Source organism: Zootoca vivipara, chromosome 12 (assembly GCF_965207765.1).
Source record: "Zootoca vivipara chromosome 12, rZooViv2.hap1.1, whole genome shotgun sequence".
NCBI classification, from domain to species: Eukaryota; Metazoa; Chordata; class Lepidosauria; order Squamata; family Lacertidae; genus Zootoca; species Zootoca vivipara.
The window spans coordinates 22493660-22511137 of NC_142595.1; the positions used below are offsets into that span (position 1 = coordinate 22493660).

Consider the following 17478-nt stretch of genomic DNA (forward strand, 5'->3'; position numbering starts at 1 on the left):
CTGTGGAACGCCCTCCTATCAGACGTCAAAGAGATAAACAATGATACGACTTTCTGAAGAGACCTGAAGGCAGCCCTGTATTGGGATGTTTTTTACGCTTGATGTTTTGTGCCCAGAGTGGCTGGGACAACCCAGAGATGGGCAGGGTAAGGGTAATAATAATAATAATAATAATAATAATAATAATAATAATAATAATAATAATAAGTTAGGCTGAGAGGTAATGGCTACCCCAAGATCCCCCAGTGAGCTTTTTGGCTGACTGGGGATTTGTGCGTGTTCAAACTTCTCTTTTCTCACATCCCAAGGCTGAAGTCCTGGCCCTGAGACCCTGTCCCAGAAAATCCAACCTCGCAGCAAGTGCTGCTCCTAATTACCTTCAGGACAGTGATGTTCCAGGCAAAACTCTCCAGAGCTTTCTGCAGCTTCCGCCCTTTCAGGCCTTCCTTGGCCTCCAAACGGTGCAGCTCCTTGTGAAACCCCATCCCTGGAGAAATGTGGAGAGCGAGGCAAAGGAGACAACCTGTCACAGGCCTGCTGACTTCTGGACAAGGTAGGACTGCGCTCCTGAAGGCTGGAAGAGCACACACACACACCGACACACACACCCTAAGGGTCAAACGCGGCTGTGCGTTCATCCCACTATGGAACCTGGTCATCAGCTTTTGCGGGTTTTTCGAAGTGATTCGAAAAACCCTTTCGGAGCGCTCCAAAACCATTGCCCATCTATGTGCACAGAAAACAGTGTGATGGACTCTCAGAACTTTGGGATTGTTGAAATATATACCACAACAAATCAATTGATTTGAGTCGTGTGACTCAAATTGCGTAAACTGGACCCATTAAAAAAAAAAAGCAATGTGGACTAAGCTTGCTTCTGGGCCCCCTCTGAGATTAGGGCCCCTGAAGCTTTAAGCTTCGTTAGTTTCATAGCAGATCCTCCGCTGCCTTACCTGCTTGTTGCACCTGAATGATCTTGGCGTGAACGGCATCGGCTGACTCAATTAGTGTGCGGCCTGTTTGGATCATCTGATGGTGGGGAAAGTAAAAGAGAGAAAAGGTGTAAATAGTGGGGTGGGGGCTGAGCAAGCCAACAAAGCACCCCACCTTACAGGAGGCCCTTGGCCCCACTGCCCCCTTGCAATGTCTCAGCACCTGTGGAGAGATATTTGTAGCCAATTGCACAGATTCCGGGGCTTCTCTCTGCGCTACTCTTTCTCACTGCGACAAAGTCTTTGCAGTTCTAGCTGCTAGGGCCAAAGAGCACGTTGGCACAATGCTCTGCGCCGATCCAGATCTGGAGTCTAGTGGGGGGGTGTCTTTAGCCCTTTGTCCTCTGCTGTAGGCCCAATCCACATCAGGGGGTCCTATGGCTATCATGAGCATTGCCCAAGAAAAGATCTATGGGTTGCTGCACTTCAAACAAAAGAGCCTGGCAGATAGCTCCGTTGGTACAGCATGAGTCATGGGTTCGAGTCCCACATCTGGCAAAACATTCCTGCATTGCAGGGTGTTGGACACTACGATTCTATGAATCTACCAGTAATCAGCTATCCAGGAAGCTGCTGGAGGCAGGGGCTCAAGCAGTGAAGCCACAGAGCACCTGAACGGTGCAGCTGCATATGGCATTGGCTTGAGTAGCACAGTCAATCTGCCACTCAAGACAAGAGGCTTGGCATGCCTAATAGTAGGGCTGGCCCTGCTGCCGGGGCTGCAGCAGCTGGGTGATGATGCCACGTGCTGGCGCCAGGTCTGGTACAGTCGTACCTTGGAAGTCAAACGGAATCTGTTCCCGAAGTCTGTCCGACTTCCAAAACATTCGGAAACCAAAGCGTGGCTTCTGATTGGCTGCAGGAAGCTCCTGCAGCCAATCGGAAGCCCTGTCGGATGTTCAGCTTTCAAAACAATGTTCCAAAACCGGAACACTCACTTCCGGGTTTCCATCGTTCGGGGGCCAATTTGTTTGGGAACCAAGGCGTTCGAGATCCAAGGTACGACTGTACTAAAATCCCCTTGAGGATAGAATAGGAAGGGAGTTTTCACACAATGCTAAAGCGGCTCTTGCTCCAGGCATCTGGAGGGGGAAACAGCACAGGAGAACCTAAAATTCCACGTAAGCTTTATACATGGAAAAGAGGCCCATTAACTGGCACAACCCAGGTGCCAGGGATGGCCGCTCTATCCCTGTATCTCTATGGTGCAGGCCCCATGACTGGGCCTAGTCTTGGCTGCTGCTTCAAGAGCTGTGCATTATTGAATCTCTCCTCCATCTGAGTTTCAAGGCGAACATGTGTTGCGCTGAGAGAATGGGGGTGGTGGGGGCAGGAGCCCTTGGTTAAGATTTGCACCACAAATGTGTGCCCCACCCCACCCCAGATTGATTTTTTTTTTTTTGCTGGGCCTCGAAACAAAACCAGGAGATCAGAAAAGAGGGGCCAACAACCCTGTTATGGAGAGGAAACAGCAGCTGATATCTCATGGACTGCAGGAAGATCAAACCTATCCATTCTGAAGGAAATCAGCCCTGAGTGCTCACTGGAAGGACAGATCGTGAAGCTGAGGCTCCAATACTTTGGCCACCTCATGAGAAAAGAAGACTCACTGGAAAAGACCTTGGTGTTGGGAAAGATTGAGGGCACTAGGAGAAGGGGACGACAGAGGACGAGATGGTTGGACAGTGTTCTCGAAGCTACGAACATGAGTCTGACCAAACTGCGGGAGGCAGTGCAAGACAGGAGTGCCTGGCGTGCTCTGGTCCATGGGGTCACAAAGAGTCGGACACTACTAAACGACTAAACAACAACAACCCCTGGCAAAGGCCCAGGGTACGTTTCCACTCACGGTGTCGTAGGCAGCAAGCACTTTCCGCAGGAGCTCTGGGACCGGCCCCTGGGCCTCCATGGAGGGGTATTCCTCGCTCAGGTTGAGGGTGACAGCTGGGGGGCTCTCCTTCTCGCTGGGCTGCAGCCACGTGGCCAGCTTTAAGATGCACTGCTTGATGTTGGCTGCCGGCGTCAGGCCACACAATTCCTTAAAGGAGACCAGAGCATTCTAGGGGAAGGAAAAGAGGGTGAGGGATGGGGGATGCCAACATGCCAGGATGCCATGCCCCCCCATACATTTCTGGCTGCTCCCCTTGGACTACAGGTTCCCCCCCCAAAAAAAAACGACCCAAAGGGAGCAAAACCTTTGGTGGTCCTCGACTTTTTTCTGGGGGTGGATGTGGTAGCAAAAAGCTTCGGAGGCACTCAGAGCAACTGTGGGGCCTGCTCCTCACTTTTCTCCCCAGCTCCTAGCTTTGGGGAAGGGCAGAGGCTCACCGTAAGCACGGCATGGGGAGCTATTCATGATGGGAATGTGGCAACCCCCTGCCAATCCCATTCTTAGCCAGCAGACGCAGGGGGCAATCCTGTAGCTGAGAGTTAAAGATGTAGCTACCTAGCAGCACTGAGTTTCATCCTATGGCTGTGGGCTTGTTGCTTTCCCTCGGTCGCATTTCTCGCAGCCTTTAAAATGGGCATAAGATCTCAGGCGGCACAGTGGGGCAGTGCGTCTGGCTGTTAACCAGAAGGCTGCTGGTTCAAGCCCACCCAGGGATGGCTGTGAGCAGGATTCCTGCATTGCCGGGGGCTGGACTAGATGGTCCTTGGGGTCCCTTCCAACTCAGTTCTATGATTCTAAGAAGATATGGCAAGGCTGTGGACACGTGGGTAGCAGCAATCAGAATGATACTTAGCCTTTCACTTTGCGGAGATTTCCGAACTGCTCAATGCACTCCGGCTAAGTTGTCTTTTTTTTTTTTTGAATAGATATTTATTGATTTTCACAATAGAAAAGGGATTTACAAAGGTTTAGAAGGGATGGGGGATATACAAAAAAGCAAAAATACAAAAGTCAAGAAAAACAGAAAAAACCAAAAAATAAAAAAGAAAAAATAGAAAACTATATAACTTATCTTTATCACAGTGTATATTGGGACCTCCTCGGGTTCCCGTCCCTGTGTTTCTCAAACACACTTCCAATTTAGCAAATTCTACCTCTAAATATTCACTTTTAATACTAAATTCTTATTTTCTATTCTAAAATAACCTCTTTTACCTAATCCACAGATTTATTTACCACTTAATTTCTATTCTTAAAATATTACTTTAGCGTATTTTTTTAAATACAATTTAAAATCTTTCCACTCTTCTTCAATTGCTTGTTCTCCCTGGTTGCGGATTCGTCCGGTCATCTCTGCCAATTCCATAAATTCCATCATCTTCATCTGCCATTCATCAATCGTTGGTAACGTTTGCTGCTTCCAGTATTTAGCGATCAACAGTCTCGCAGCTGCAGTGGCATACATGAAAAAGGATACCTTTCTCTTGGGAATCTCCTTCCCTACAATGCCCACTAGGAATGCCTCTGGTCTCTTCACCAATGTGCCTTTTAGCACTTTCTTAAGTTCATTATAAATCTTATTCCAGAAGTCATTCACCAGTGGACATGTCCACCACATGTGGTAAAATGAACCTATTTCTTTCTTACATTTCCAACATTTATTGTCATTGTTGTGGTAAATCTTTGCTAGCTTTTCTGGTGTAAGGTACCATCTGTACATCATTTTCATTATATTCTCCTTTAATAAACTACACGCAGTAAATCTAATATTTTCCTTCCACAACTTTTCCCAATCCTCTATCATAATATTATGTCCCACATCCTTTGCCCACAAAATCATAGCATTTTTAGTTTGTTCATCTTTTGTATGCCATTCTAGCAGCAATTTATACATTCTCGAGAGTATTTTCGTCTTAGGTTCTAACAATTCTGTTTCCACCTTTGACCTCTCAATTTGAAAGCCAATTACTCTATCCGGCTAAGTTGTCTTAATTGCCCCTCATACCAGTCTTGAACAAGGGAACTCTGGGTGGAGATTGAGTGTGAATGGTGGTTAGGTGAGGGGCGGGAAGAGGCAGATTCCTGGCTTACAGCTCATTATTTTAACCGCAGAGGACTGCATTTACATGTTCTCCTCTTTAGGAGGAATGCTGAGTCAGAGATAGCTGGGCAGCCTCTCCAACACATCCCCACTCTCAAAAAAAGAGGATTGCAGGTTTGCATCAAATTTGCACATGCTAATTTATATTGTGTAGATGCAAAACAGAAATATGATACATCTCACAGTATTGGGGGAGACTTTGCCCAGGTGATGTGCTGTGTGTCCCCTCCTGCCCAGGTGTTGCCAACTGTTGATGGGCAATGCCGAGTGCCCCCACCTCTACTGGTTCTCCCTTCTTAGGGTTATTTTATCATCCAGCAGGACCAGAGGAGGAGTGTCCTCCTAGCCCTTCAGACGGAGCAAGAGAGGAAAACCTCAATTTGCAGGCCTGCTCCAGGTCTCCAAGTAAATTCTAATCCATTTCCAAGACTCCACTGATTTTGGAAGAGGAAACAATATTGGGGGGGGGGGAGAGGTAGAGTTCAGGGTCCTGATGAAGTTGCAAACAACCTTCTCCCCAGAGCAACCCTTGGAAGAGCAGAGAGGAGTTACGCTTGTAGGACTGCAAGAAGTTTTGTAAGGAGGACTACAGTATATGAAATATTGCAGGCGGGGGGGATTAAGAAATGGATTATTAGTTATGGATTGTAAAAAGTAATAGTGAAAAGAATGAAATGCAAGATCAGTAAGGAAGATTGAAAATCATTAGACGTGGTTGATGGAAGTCCAAGGCTTATAGCCAAAATGATGTAAAAATGTGAAAAGATGTTATGTGGTGTATGGAGATTATATGCTATATATATATATATATACACACACACACACACACACACACACACACACACACACACCGGTGTGTGTATGTGTGTGTGTGTGTATATATATAAAAATAAATAAAAATAAAGCTCACTTCCACCAGCTGATCTGCACATAACCTGTGTGACCTCTGAGTGTATGTGTGCATTGTGTGTAAGAGTGTGGCTCCCAGAGGATTGGCTAAAGGTGAGTGTGGCTCTCAAGGTAGATGATATAGATGACAGATAGATAGCCAGCCTTGAAATAGAGGACTGCCCTCTGTAAAGCAAGACACATGGCCACTCTGCACCTCCAAGCACTCACATCCCTTTCTCCCTTGCCTTCTCCAATGCTCCGGGAAGGAGAAAACTATTGCTGCTTGTTTGCGCTTGGCTGGAGCAGCCCAGAGGAAAACACAGCCGGGATGGGGAGGTGCTGCTTTGCTTGAATCAAGCCAGCTTTTTCTGTTGCAAATGGGAGGGTGAGGGTGGCAGCTCCGCCCTTGGCAGAGAAGGCAATGTGGGGATTAGAGAAACCAGAGGGCTCTCCAGCTGTTCATGGCTGTGACGGCTACAAAGCGAAGGCAGGTGGGAGCGAGATTCGTTATATCATAGGGACACAGGAAGTTGCCTTATGCCGAATTAAACCACTGGTTCTCTAGCTTAGCATTGACTGACTGGAAGCAGCTCTCCAGGGTTTCAGGAAGAGGATACTACTGACTAGCTTTTCTGATTGTCTCTGTGTCTTGAGTGCCGACCTGCATTTGAACCAGCCCTGACACTAAGGTTTATAGGACTCTTCGAATAATTCCTGGCACACTCCCTACAAAATGACGATCTCCTGCTAGTGTGGAAGTGGAGGCCTGTGGGACATTATTGTAATCAAACCAACAATTCATGTTTTGCCAGGTAAGTGCATGAAGAAGCTGAGGCTCACAGAGCTTTCCTGTAAAATTTGCTACAGAGAACTCTGTGAGATCACTTCTTTTGCCTGCCTGGGCAGAAAGCTGTAACATAGCATAATTCCCTCCTCCCAGGGCATCTCTCTTTTTCTTCATCATGCTTCCAAGCCATCTCCACATATGTGTTTAGAGCTCTGCAGCTCAGACACCATTTTGAACTTAGATTTTGTATTTTTGTAACTTAGATAGTAGTTATAAACCTGTCTTCATTTTGCTACAGTAACTGCTGCTTCAAGATCTAGATTAAGTAAGTAAATACTACTTGTACTTCTTCACAAGGTACTCTGCTGATCTCACTCACAAGAGCAAGGATAACAACTAAATAATATATTCCCTCCTTGTGCCTAAACCCATTCCTACAAAGCCATGAGCATTAAACAAGCTCCAAACCCCTGTTTCTAAGAATACCCTCGTATCTCGGAAATTGAAAAGAAACTGTTCTGGAAGTCTGTTCGACTTTTGAAACTTTCGACTTTCAAAGCACAGCTTCTGATTTGCTGCAGGAAGCTCCTGCAGCAAATCAGAAGCCGCAGAAGCCCCATTGGACGGTCAGCTTCCAAAAGAATGTTCGAAAACCGGAACACTCACTTCCGGTTTCCAATCATTCGGGAGCCGGAATGTTCAACTCCTAAGGCGTTCGGAGCCGAGGTACGACTGTACTCCATATTTTAAAAGTAGACAGGCATTCAGACAATTCAAAGACCCAGAGGACACCCTCCTCCTCCCCATCTCCAAGCCAAGCCCAGAAGGCCCCATCCCCCATCTCCCACTACCTGGGTACCTGCATGTTCTCCCGCAGGTCTGTGGCCTCCCGCAGTGGCTGAGTGGCAGTGCGGAACACCTCGTCAATAGCCTTAATGCCTGTGGCCTTGGTGGAGGTGTATTCCCGCATGCGCCGGCCCTTGCGTCCTGAGAGCCCCCTCCGGTGTGCTTTGCCTCCGCCTCGCCGGTTGGTGATGGCAACGTGGACAAACAAGGTGGTGTTGGCAAGGGGCTCGCCGGCCAGGGACTGGAGGGGCACGTGGCGGTACCCCACTTGGAGGCACTCGAAAGGAATCGTGTACTGCGCAATGAACTCGTCCCCGATGTAGTCGTCATCGAGCACCATGAATCGCAGAATTGCCAGCTCTGGGAGGTTCACCTGGAACTCCAGGGTCTCCTCAAAGATAGGGTTGTCTCCACTCTGTAGCACCGTCTTGGTGCGTTTCTCGGCGCAGTCGGCAGGAATGCCGTGCATCTCGGCGCAAACGTACGGCTCCACCACGTCACCCTTGGCCCCGGAGCCCTTGGGTTTGGGCAGATTCTGGCCACTGATCACCTTGAGGTGCAGGAGCTGGGCTGAGATGCCCGGCAAGGTGTCCCGGGTGTTTGCGCTGAAGTAGGACACTTCCTCACGCATGATGGCAGGCCGAAGGACATAGCCGCAGCCCCCGTTCTGGCGGAACCAGCCAGCGTTCAAGTCCATCATGAGGCCTGGCGTCTGGTAGTTCATGGCCACCATCTGGCAGCCGCACTTCCAGAAGTCCTGGGGGTTCATGTTGCTGGCGTCGATGCGCATGGGGCTAGGGTAGACCCGGGAGAGGAAGCGCTTGTTGTACTCCACAAAATCCTCCGGTTCTTCATTGGCGTAGCGCCCAGCCTCCACCTCGCTGAAGGAGCAGGTTTCCCAATAGCACTGGTTCCGCCGAGATGCCTCAAAGCCCTGGAAGGACACCGCCTGGCACAGGCTCACCAGGTCCGAGAGCTCGCGGCACAAGGCCCGCCGGCAACGTGGCCGCTCCCGGTCCTCCTCGCTGAGAGGCAGGCTGAGCTCCAGGGTCTCCTCATCATCCGACACGTCCCCTTCGCTGGCCTGGCAGCTGATGAGCAGCTTCCGGCTCTTGACGAGGATGCAGTTCTTGAGCTTTTCCGGGGAGGGGAGGTAGGACTCGCTGGGGTTTGGAGGCACCAGGTACAGCTTGTCCCCAAATGTCTTCCTCAGGTGCTCGGCCACCAGGTGCTGCTGGGCGATGCAGCAGCGCACCGAGAGGCACAGGATGAGCGGGAAGTCCGAGGCCTCAAATGCATGCTCGGCAACTGCGCCCACTACTCTAGAGAAGGCCAAGCGGGTGCCAGCACCAACTACTGGCTCCCCAGACGAGCCGTCGCAGACCACGAGTTCCAGGCTGCGGCAGCCGGCCTTGAGCGCCGCCACATAGCCCCCAATGTCCGAAGTGGAGCCACCCCAGAAGCAGCTGTCCTCAGCCAGGCACGCTCCGTGCGCAGAGCTAATGAAGTAGTGGGACAACGGCTGGGTCATGTCCTGGCACACCTTGCGGTGCTGGGGGTCGAAGATGTCGCAGTCAGCAGAGAGGAGGTAGCGAGTGAAGCCGTCAATGGCCAAGTAGCCCCTTTCCCGGCCTTCCTTGGAGGGCTCGTACTTCCGGACGATCTCCAGGCACATCTCCTCTGTCACACCCTCCATGCCCTGCTCGGCCTCCAAGAAGCTCATGAGGTCCTTCAGGCCCATGTACTCCTTGTTGCTGGAGAACTGGACCAAGAGGAAGAAGACCTCCGGCCTGGTGCACAGCTCACAGTAGGCCTCCACGAAGACTTCACAGCCCACCTCCTCCCCGAGCCGCTCGCTTGCCGCTTTCTGGAGCTCCTTGAACTTCAGCTCTATGGTGGAAGTCTTCATGCCGGGGTTGAGGGCCCGGATGAGCTGCACGGCGCGGGAAACCGGGATCCGGCCTTCCTTCTCCAGGTCCGCGATGTCGAAGACGGAGGCGATCCAGGAAGTGCGGGGGTTCGGGTGGCTGGTCTCGGGAGCCCCCTCCAGGGTGTGCTTCCCATAGGAGGCCAAGTACCGCAGCCCCATCACCCAGGCGTTCACCACGTCAGCAGAGCCGGCGACCAGGTCCAGGGACTCGTAGTTGTCCCCGTAGATGATCGAGAAGGCGCATTCATCCGGGAACTGGTCCGAGAGGCCGTTGGAGCGCAGCACCGGCGTCTTCTTCCCGACTCGCACCTCCTTGACCGACTTGATTTCAATCTTGGCCTTCTCGGAGTCTTTCTTGGAAGGCTCCCAGTGCATAAAGCGCAAGTCTGGGTCCAGCACAAAGAACCGGCTGTACATGCGGGAGTTGGAGCGCACTTTCTTCATCTCGCAGCCCTCCAGCATGAAGGAGATGCAGGCGGCGGTGCTGCTGAGCTTGCGGTTGCTGGGCATGGTGCTGAAGGAGACCGTCTTCTTCTTGTGTTGCAGGGGGCGCTGGCGGGACCCGTCCTAGGAGAAGGGAAAGGAGGAATAAGACAAGAGCGGTCAGGGGTGCAGTGGGATTCAGGCCAGGGCTTTCGAGTTAGGGCAGACACACAGGGCCCCCACTCCGCAGAATGAAGAGGAGGGCGCCCCACTCACCCACAAACACAGCAGGGCTGGCTTAGCAGATACGGAAGTATGTGAAGAAGACCATAAAGTCCACAGCCCGGAACAACCTTTCCTAACCAGGTGCCCTCCAGCTGTTGCTGCACTCCCATGAGCCTCAACTAAAGTGGCTGTGGCAGCCCAGGCCTGAATCCTGCTTGCCCACGGCAAGGCCACTTGTTTTGTTTTATTTGTATTCATTGCATTTAGGGGCAGATGGGGCTTGTGAACCTGGGAAGGCAGCCCATCTAGGAGAAGGAAAACCCTGATCCTAAAGCTCCACTGCCTTGGGGGAGAAGAAAAGGCTCAGGTGTAAACCCTACACAAATCCGAAGCGGAGCCCCTAAAGATGGTTGGGTGGCGCCTTGTTCGCCTCCTGTAGTCAAGCTGGTGCTAAACGTATTGCTCTGCTTTCCTTTGGACCAGTGAGACCGAGAGAGTGGGGGGGGGAGGGGCGTGTCTTGTCGTCTAGGCAGCCCAGGACTTCCATACACACTGCCCAGGCTTGTGTCCTGAGAAAGGGTGGGTGGAGGACCTGAAGGAAAACTGTGAAGGGTTTGTAAGATGGGAGAACGCTAAAGAAACAAGGGCCGGGATGCTGAATGAAAAAAACTTTGGGCTGCATCTACACAACAGGGGACGGCAAGACCCTTGACACCTAGGTAGCTGCTGCTATTATTAATACCTTATTATTATTATTATTATTATTATTATTATTATTATTTTGTTCAGCTTCAAGAAACCAAAGACCAACCAGTCGCAGCTGGAAGGTGGGGGACGGACCATTCTTCTAAAATGATCAGGCTTGACCTGAACTCTGAAAACGTAGCTCTCCACTCCCCATCCTCCAGCCCCGGTGCAGGGGCCAGATAAGACCAAACTGGCTCCAGGAACTCAGAGCCAAACCCCCAATGCTAAAAATAGTTACATCCGACCATTCTGTTGATTCTTTCCTTCCCCTATTCCCTCACCCCCACACACACAATGCTTCCTGATAGGGGGTGGGATAAGAAAGAGGGAAGAATAGCAGAGGATGGAAGAGGGAAGAGGCAGGCAAACATACTGGGAATTCACAAATGCAATTACTGGTAACTGGAGGTACAGTGCGAAAATGTTTAAATCTATTTCCCATGAAGATGCTTGCTTAAGCCATGTTCTGAAGGCCTTGACTAATTACTTGGCTAACACATCACCCTCTGCACCCCAGTTGGCTCCCTTGGGTCTACAAAATGGCAAAAACTATAGGGATGTCAGCAGCATCCCCCACAAAAGTTAATTTCTCAACAGGTTAAAAGCTGCAACCCCAAACACACTTGCTGGTGAGCAATTCCCATTAAACTTAGTGTGATTTGCTTCCAAACAAATACATAGGAGGATTGTGCCCTTGTGTTAAAAATAAAAAAGGTAAAGGACCCCTGGACGGTTAAGTTCAGTCAAAGGCGACTATGGCGTTGTGGCGCTCATCTTGCTTTCAGGCCGAGGGAGCTGGTGTTTGTCCACAGACAACTTTCAGAGTCATGTGGCCAGCATGACTAAACCGCTTTTGGTGCAATGGAACACCATGACGGAAACCAGAGCGCACAGAAATGCCATTTACCTCCCCCCCCAAGTGTTACCTATTTATCTACTTGCACTGATGTGCTTTCAAACTGCTAGGCTGGCAGAGCAATGGGAGCTCACTCCGTCGCGGGGATTAAAATCGCTGACCTTCTGATCAGCAAACCCAAGAGGCTCGGTGGTTTAGACCACAGTGCCACCTGTGTGTTAGTGTTAGCCCCAGACCTGGTAGTGTTTCATTGCTTGGTAAATATACAGTTGGGTTTTATTGGGACAGTATTGTTATCCTGTAAGCTGCACAGAACTAAATAATAATAATCAGGAAGGTATTTTAAATTTTTAAAAGTCATTTCTCTCTGTGCAAGCTCAGAGCTACTCAGTTGACTTTATGTGTTCCAGGATTTTGAACTGAGCCCCGGTGAAGCTTCCAACCCCTCGCAATGAACACCAAAAGAAACAACAGAAATAGGAATAGCTTATGCTTAGCAATTTTATAAATTCATTCCCAGGGATGAGGTGAAGTATACCATGGTTAGGACCCCAAAAACCTTTCCTTAGCTAAGTCCTGGTACAGTTTCAAGGCAAAAACCATTTTAGGTTCTTCCTGGGCTTGCACTGCAAACAAGGAAACCCATCTTGGTGTAATGGTTAGAGTGTTGGGTTAGGACCTGGGCAGCCAGGGTTCAAATCACCACTCAGCTATGAAGCTCACTGGGTGACCCTGGGCCAGCCACTGTCTTCACCTAACCTACCTCACAGGGTTGTTGTGAGGATAAAACGGAGATAGGGAACAATGTAATCTAATATACACATTTTTGAAGAAAACTTTCTCCTAATATAATGCATTTCCGTATGTTTTTTCCACCAACATATATATGCCCTTTTATGCACACTTTACTCCAGAATGTGTGTGGTTTTTTGGGGGGGGAGTTGTGAGAGGGAGGTACACACTACAGTACTTGCCTAGAGAATTGCACTGCGCAGTTCCAAGACTTGTGTATTTCAAATGATGGTTGTGTTTTGGTTTGCATCTTGTTTCAAAGAGTTCTAATTTAAGTGGGATTGTCTTGAAATGCAAGCTGAACATAATTTTTCACCCATGTACCGTACTACCACGTGTGTGCAAATCTACTGCTATGGGCAAAGATTTGTAGCTGGGAATGCTAAGCCAAATACCAGTGTTAGAATGAAAAACCAAGCGCCTTATGAAGGCTGCATGCACACACCATACATTCAAAGGAATGTGCTTCCCAGGAAGGGTCCCTGAAACTGCAGAATACCCTTCATAGAGCTACAATTCCCAGCACCCTTTACAAATTATAGCTCCCAGGGTTCCTCCGCCACATTTATTGTTTCACGGGCCTCAAGCAACTTTCTCTCCAAGCCTCAGTTTTCCCCATCTGCAAAATGGGAACAGTTAAGTGATGCATGCCTCGTAGGACTGGTGCAAAGGCCAGATGCAATAGTAAAACTTGTGAAGAACTCTACCAATGCAAAGTGCCACACACAAACAGCCTTCGGCCACTATCAGCAGGACCAAGGACAAATCTGGCTGCTGACCAGGAAGCCTTGCCAACACCAGCACTCCATCTCCTGGGCACAATGAAAAAGGATAAGCTCACTGCCAGGAGACTGCAGGAAGCAGGGTAGGGAAGGTCACAAACAGCAGAACTCCCCTTGTGGGGGAGTGCCAACATTTCAAGGGTCCCAGAAGGGATTCCCATGTTGTTGTTGTTTTGAAGATTGCCACCCTCCCTCATTTTGCCAAGCCACTGTGACTGCAGCTAGCTTTTGGAGGCCACCTCTCTGATGGGCCAGGGAAATGTGCCCTTTCTGGGTCCTGGGCTGGTGAAGCTTGCCTGTGCATCTGGAAACAGAAAGGGCATCTGTGCTGGAAAGTCAAGTAACTTGCACCCCAGGGGTTAAATCTTTGCCAGCTCTGCTCCACTGGCATAAAATTGCTGCTGGATGTAGCCACCTCATCCTCTTGCCTAGGGATGCTACCTGAGGATCCAACCCCAAGCCTCCCTCACGCACACTAAGCGAGTGCTCCTTTCCCATTCTGCCTAGAATGGGCAGCTGGAAAAATGACAGCCTACTAGTACAATGCAACAATTAAGACTTTTAGACTGGGCTCAAATGCCCATCAGCTCACTGGGTGACTTTGAACCATTCTCCCTCTCTGCCTAACCTACCTTTCAGAGCTGTCATGGGGACAAACGGGTGAGAACCATGTGTACGACCCCTTGAGCTCTGTTACAAGGAAAGGCAGAGCTTAAATATAATGAATTGATGCCACCCTATGTCTTCTGAAAGCACACGGGTCAAACTCATGAAGCCTAATCCAAGTACCAGAATCTGTACAGTGGTACCTCTTAATTCGTTCTGGAGGTCCGTTCTTAACCTGAAACCATTCTCAACCTGAGGTACCGCTTTAGCTAATGGGGCCTCCTACTGCCACCGCGCGATTTCTGTTCTCATCCTGAGGTAAAGTTCTTAACCCGAGGTACTACTTCTGGGTTAGCGGAGTCTGTAACCCGAAGTGTTTGTAATCCGAGGTGTTTGTAACCCGAGGTACCACTGTAGTTGTGTCCTTTCCTTGGACGGATAAAACTGGGTTTCTTCCAAACCAGAACCAAAGCGGACACCCCCTCTCTCCTTTCACCGGCCCTTACGGTTGTGAAGACATGCCTGAAAGGCTGTGTGTAGGCTGAGAGCCAGGACAGGAAAGGTAACCTGAGAGGGGTATCACCACCACAGTTGCCAACCTGGAGGCAAAATAAATGTGGAGGAGAAGCACAGTCATAAATGCACTGTGGGCAGAGCTGTCAGCTCAGCAGCAAGGGAAAGTAACTCTGCACGGGATCAGAGGCAATCTTGACAGTCCTAATAGGAAACATATTGCTGGGTGGTGCTTTGGTGCAGAGAAACAGTTCCAGGTTATAAGGTCTGACCTTGGAACTTGAGGGCTTTGAGCCCACCCATCACCCACCCTGCATGTAGGGACCTTTTCCTTGCATGCCGCTCCCTTGGCAAGAGCCACAGAAAGCACATGAGCAAGAAGGAATGGGGTTCTTGGGACCTGACTGCCCCTGAGACGTTTCCATGCCCTGCCATGGGAACTCTACGGAGGCTGAATCCTCTTTTTTTACTTTCCTGGGCCACGCGGAGATGCAGGTGGGTCCCAGATCCGAGGAACGTAGGGGAGGATGGTTACCTTACCACCCTGAGCTGGGCAGAGACAAAAATCGACAGCGAGGGGGTGGAGATGAGTCAGACATCAAAGTTACATAATGTACCGTCTCTACGGTTACCACAGGAAGGAGGGGAAATTGATGGTTCCTAAATTGACACAGATCAGAAGATTGGGATGGAGCGGGAGATGTTTATTCAAAGTCATTATTGGGTTTTGGCAGCTGCAGGAGGGCGTGGGAGAGAAAAGGTGAGGTGCGGAGTTTGGGGGTAAATGTGGGTCAAAATTCCTGGCCTGAACACAAAAAACCGAATCCAATAGATTTTAGACACCAGAACCTGTTCTCAGTGCCAGCGGTTCATTCTTGGAGCATGTGAAGTCGCCCGGAGCGTAAAAGTCCAGAACTCTCTCCTTGCCAAGAGAACGTCATCCCTAAGTGAGTTTTGACAGCCAGATCTCACACACCTGAGCCTCACCTGCCGGTCTCTCAACCTAATTTTATTAACAGCACCCAAGATCTCAGGCAACCCCTTCATTACAAGCTAAGGATAAGGTAGAGTGTATAACTCAATGGCAGAGCACATGCTTTGAATACAGAAGGCCCCAGGTTCAATGCCTGCTGTCTCCTGGTGTGTCTGGGAAAGGCGCCTGAGGCGATGTCTGAAACAGCCATAGGTTTCTTTTGGGAAAACCATGGCAGTTCAAAATGCAATCCTAGTGCTTTATGTTGCATATGTGGTCTGAATAGCAGGATGAAGGCAGCCTCGTCTTATGACATGGTCTTATATGAATCTGCCTCGTGCTAAATCTAAAGCAATTAGGCATGTTCTGTCAACCTTTCAACGACAAGTTTACGGAGGACAGATGGATGGATGGCAATGAGCCCATTTGTGTCCTGTCGCTCTAGAGCAGGCATGGCCAAACTTGCCCCCCCCCCGCAGCTGTTTTGGGACTACAATTCTCATCATCCCTAGCTAACAGTACCAGTGGTCAGGGATGGTGGGAATTGTAGTCCCGAAACAGCTGGGGGGGGCCAAGTTTGGGCATGCCTGCTCTAGAGGGTAGGACACGACCTGTGGGCTCAAATTAAAAGAAAAGGGATCCAGACTAAGCATTAGGAAGAACGCCCTGATGACTTGAGCTTCCCTACAGTGGAAGAGATTGCCTTGGAAGGGAGCTGACCTCCCCTTCACTAAGAGGTTTTTAAAGTAGAAGGTAGATTGCTTGCCAGTGCCACTTGTCAGGGACACTGTACAGTCGTACGGTGGAAGTCCGCTCGACTTCCAAAACGCTTGGAAACCAAAGCTCCTGCAGCCAATTGGAAGCCCCGCCGGACGTTCGGCTTCCAAAAATAGTTCGCAAACCAGAACACCCACTTCCGGTTGTCGATTGTTCGGGTACCGAAACGTTTGGCAACTAAGCCATTTGAGATCCAAGGTACGACTGTAGTAGATTTCTGTGGGGTTTTTGTTAGTGGAGGCCCAGTTCTATTCTGACTTCAGTAGCACTGGCTACCCCTCCCAGTTTGAGGCCATCAGCAAATTTGATGAGCATGCCCTCAATCCCTTCATCCACGTTGTTTATAAAGATGTTGAACAATAATGGGCCCAGGAAAGATCCCTGCGGCACCCCACTTGTCACTTTTTCCCAAAAGGATGAGGAACCACTAGTGAGTACTTTTTGGGTTCGGCCGGACCTTAGTAGCCTTCCTTATGTTTCACCCATGTATGAAGTATTTGCAAGACCTCACAATTTGTGCAGCATCCTTTTTTTTAAAGGCAAAACAGAGAGGGCCTTCAGCTGGTTACAAAAGCAATGGATTTTGAAAAAAGAAAGAAGGGGGGGGGAATGCACGTCAGGCAGCTCCGTCTTAATGAGAGAAGGAGCAAGATCTTCCGGGAAATACTCTTATTAATTTGTTTATATGCTGCTTAGTGCCAATAAGTGGTTTACAAAATATAAAAAGCCAATTACACAGACATTAAAATAAGAATATCCGTAATTAAAATGCACAAGAGAATAATCCAATTAAAATGACGCAGCCGTTAAAACAGGAGAGTCGTGGTTACGCAGTATCCACTTAGGGTACATTTAGTACCGTGTTTCTCATATTATAAGACATGTCTTATATTTATTTTTTCCTCAAAAAAACACACTATGGCTTATTTTCAAGGGATGTCTTATTTTTTCCCTCCTCCTCCTGCCGTGGCCGACATTGCTGCTGCGCCTATCACTATGTCTTATTTTCGGGGTATGGCTTATATTCCTTGAATGCTTAAAAATCCTGCTATGGCTTATTTTATGGGTATGTCTTAAAATATGAGAAACAGGGTAGGAGAAGGAATGATTATTTATTCAATACATATTATGTTATATTATAATCATAACAATCATTTGGTTGGTTCTTATGTTCATGATTATAATAAGCAATAAAGGTAAAGGTAAAGGGACCCCTGACCATAAGGTCCAGTCATGACCGACTCTGGGGTTGCGCGCTCATCTCGCATTATTGGCCAAGGGAGCCGGCGTATAGTTTCCAGGTCATGTGGCCAGCATGACAAAGCTGCTTCTGGCAAACCAGAGCA

The 17478-nt window shown here is 49.2% G+C and overlaps 1 protein-coding gene across 2 annotated transcripts in view; it reads right to left on the reverse strand.

The window, feature by feature from the left end:
* LOC118095211 (inactive phospholipase C-like protein 2) overlaps nt 1-17478 on the reverse strand; it is a 35945-nt gene that overhangs the window by 4574 nt on the left and 13893 nt on the right. Inside the window, exons 2-5 of one of the 2 annotated variants that reach the window (XR_015946573.1) lie at nt 7514-10005; nt 2842-3051; nt 954-1029; nt 378-487 (exon numbers count right to left, since the gene is read on the reverse strand). Coding sequence is in view for 1 of the 2 variants with exons in the window: in XM_060281455.2 (XP_060137438.1) it covers nt 378-487; nt 954-1029; nt 2842-3051; nt 7522-10005 (2880 nt within the window). In the remaining variant the exon portion in view is untranslated. The remainder of the gene's footprint in view (nt 1-377; nt 488-953; nt 1030-2841; nt 3052-7513; nt 10006-17478) is intronic. The other variant, XM_060281455.2, reaches the window with a different exon arrangement.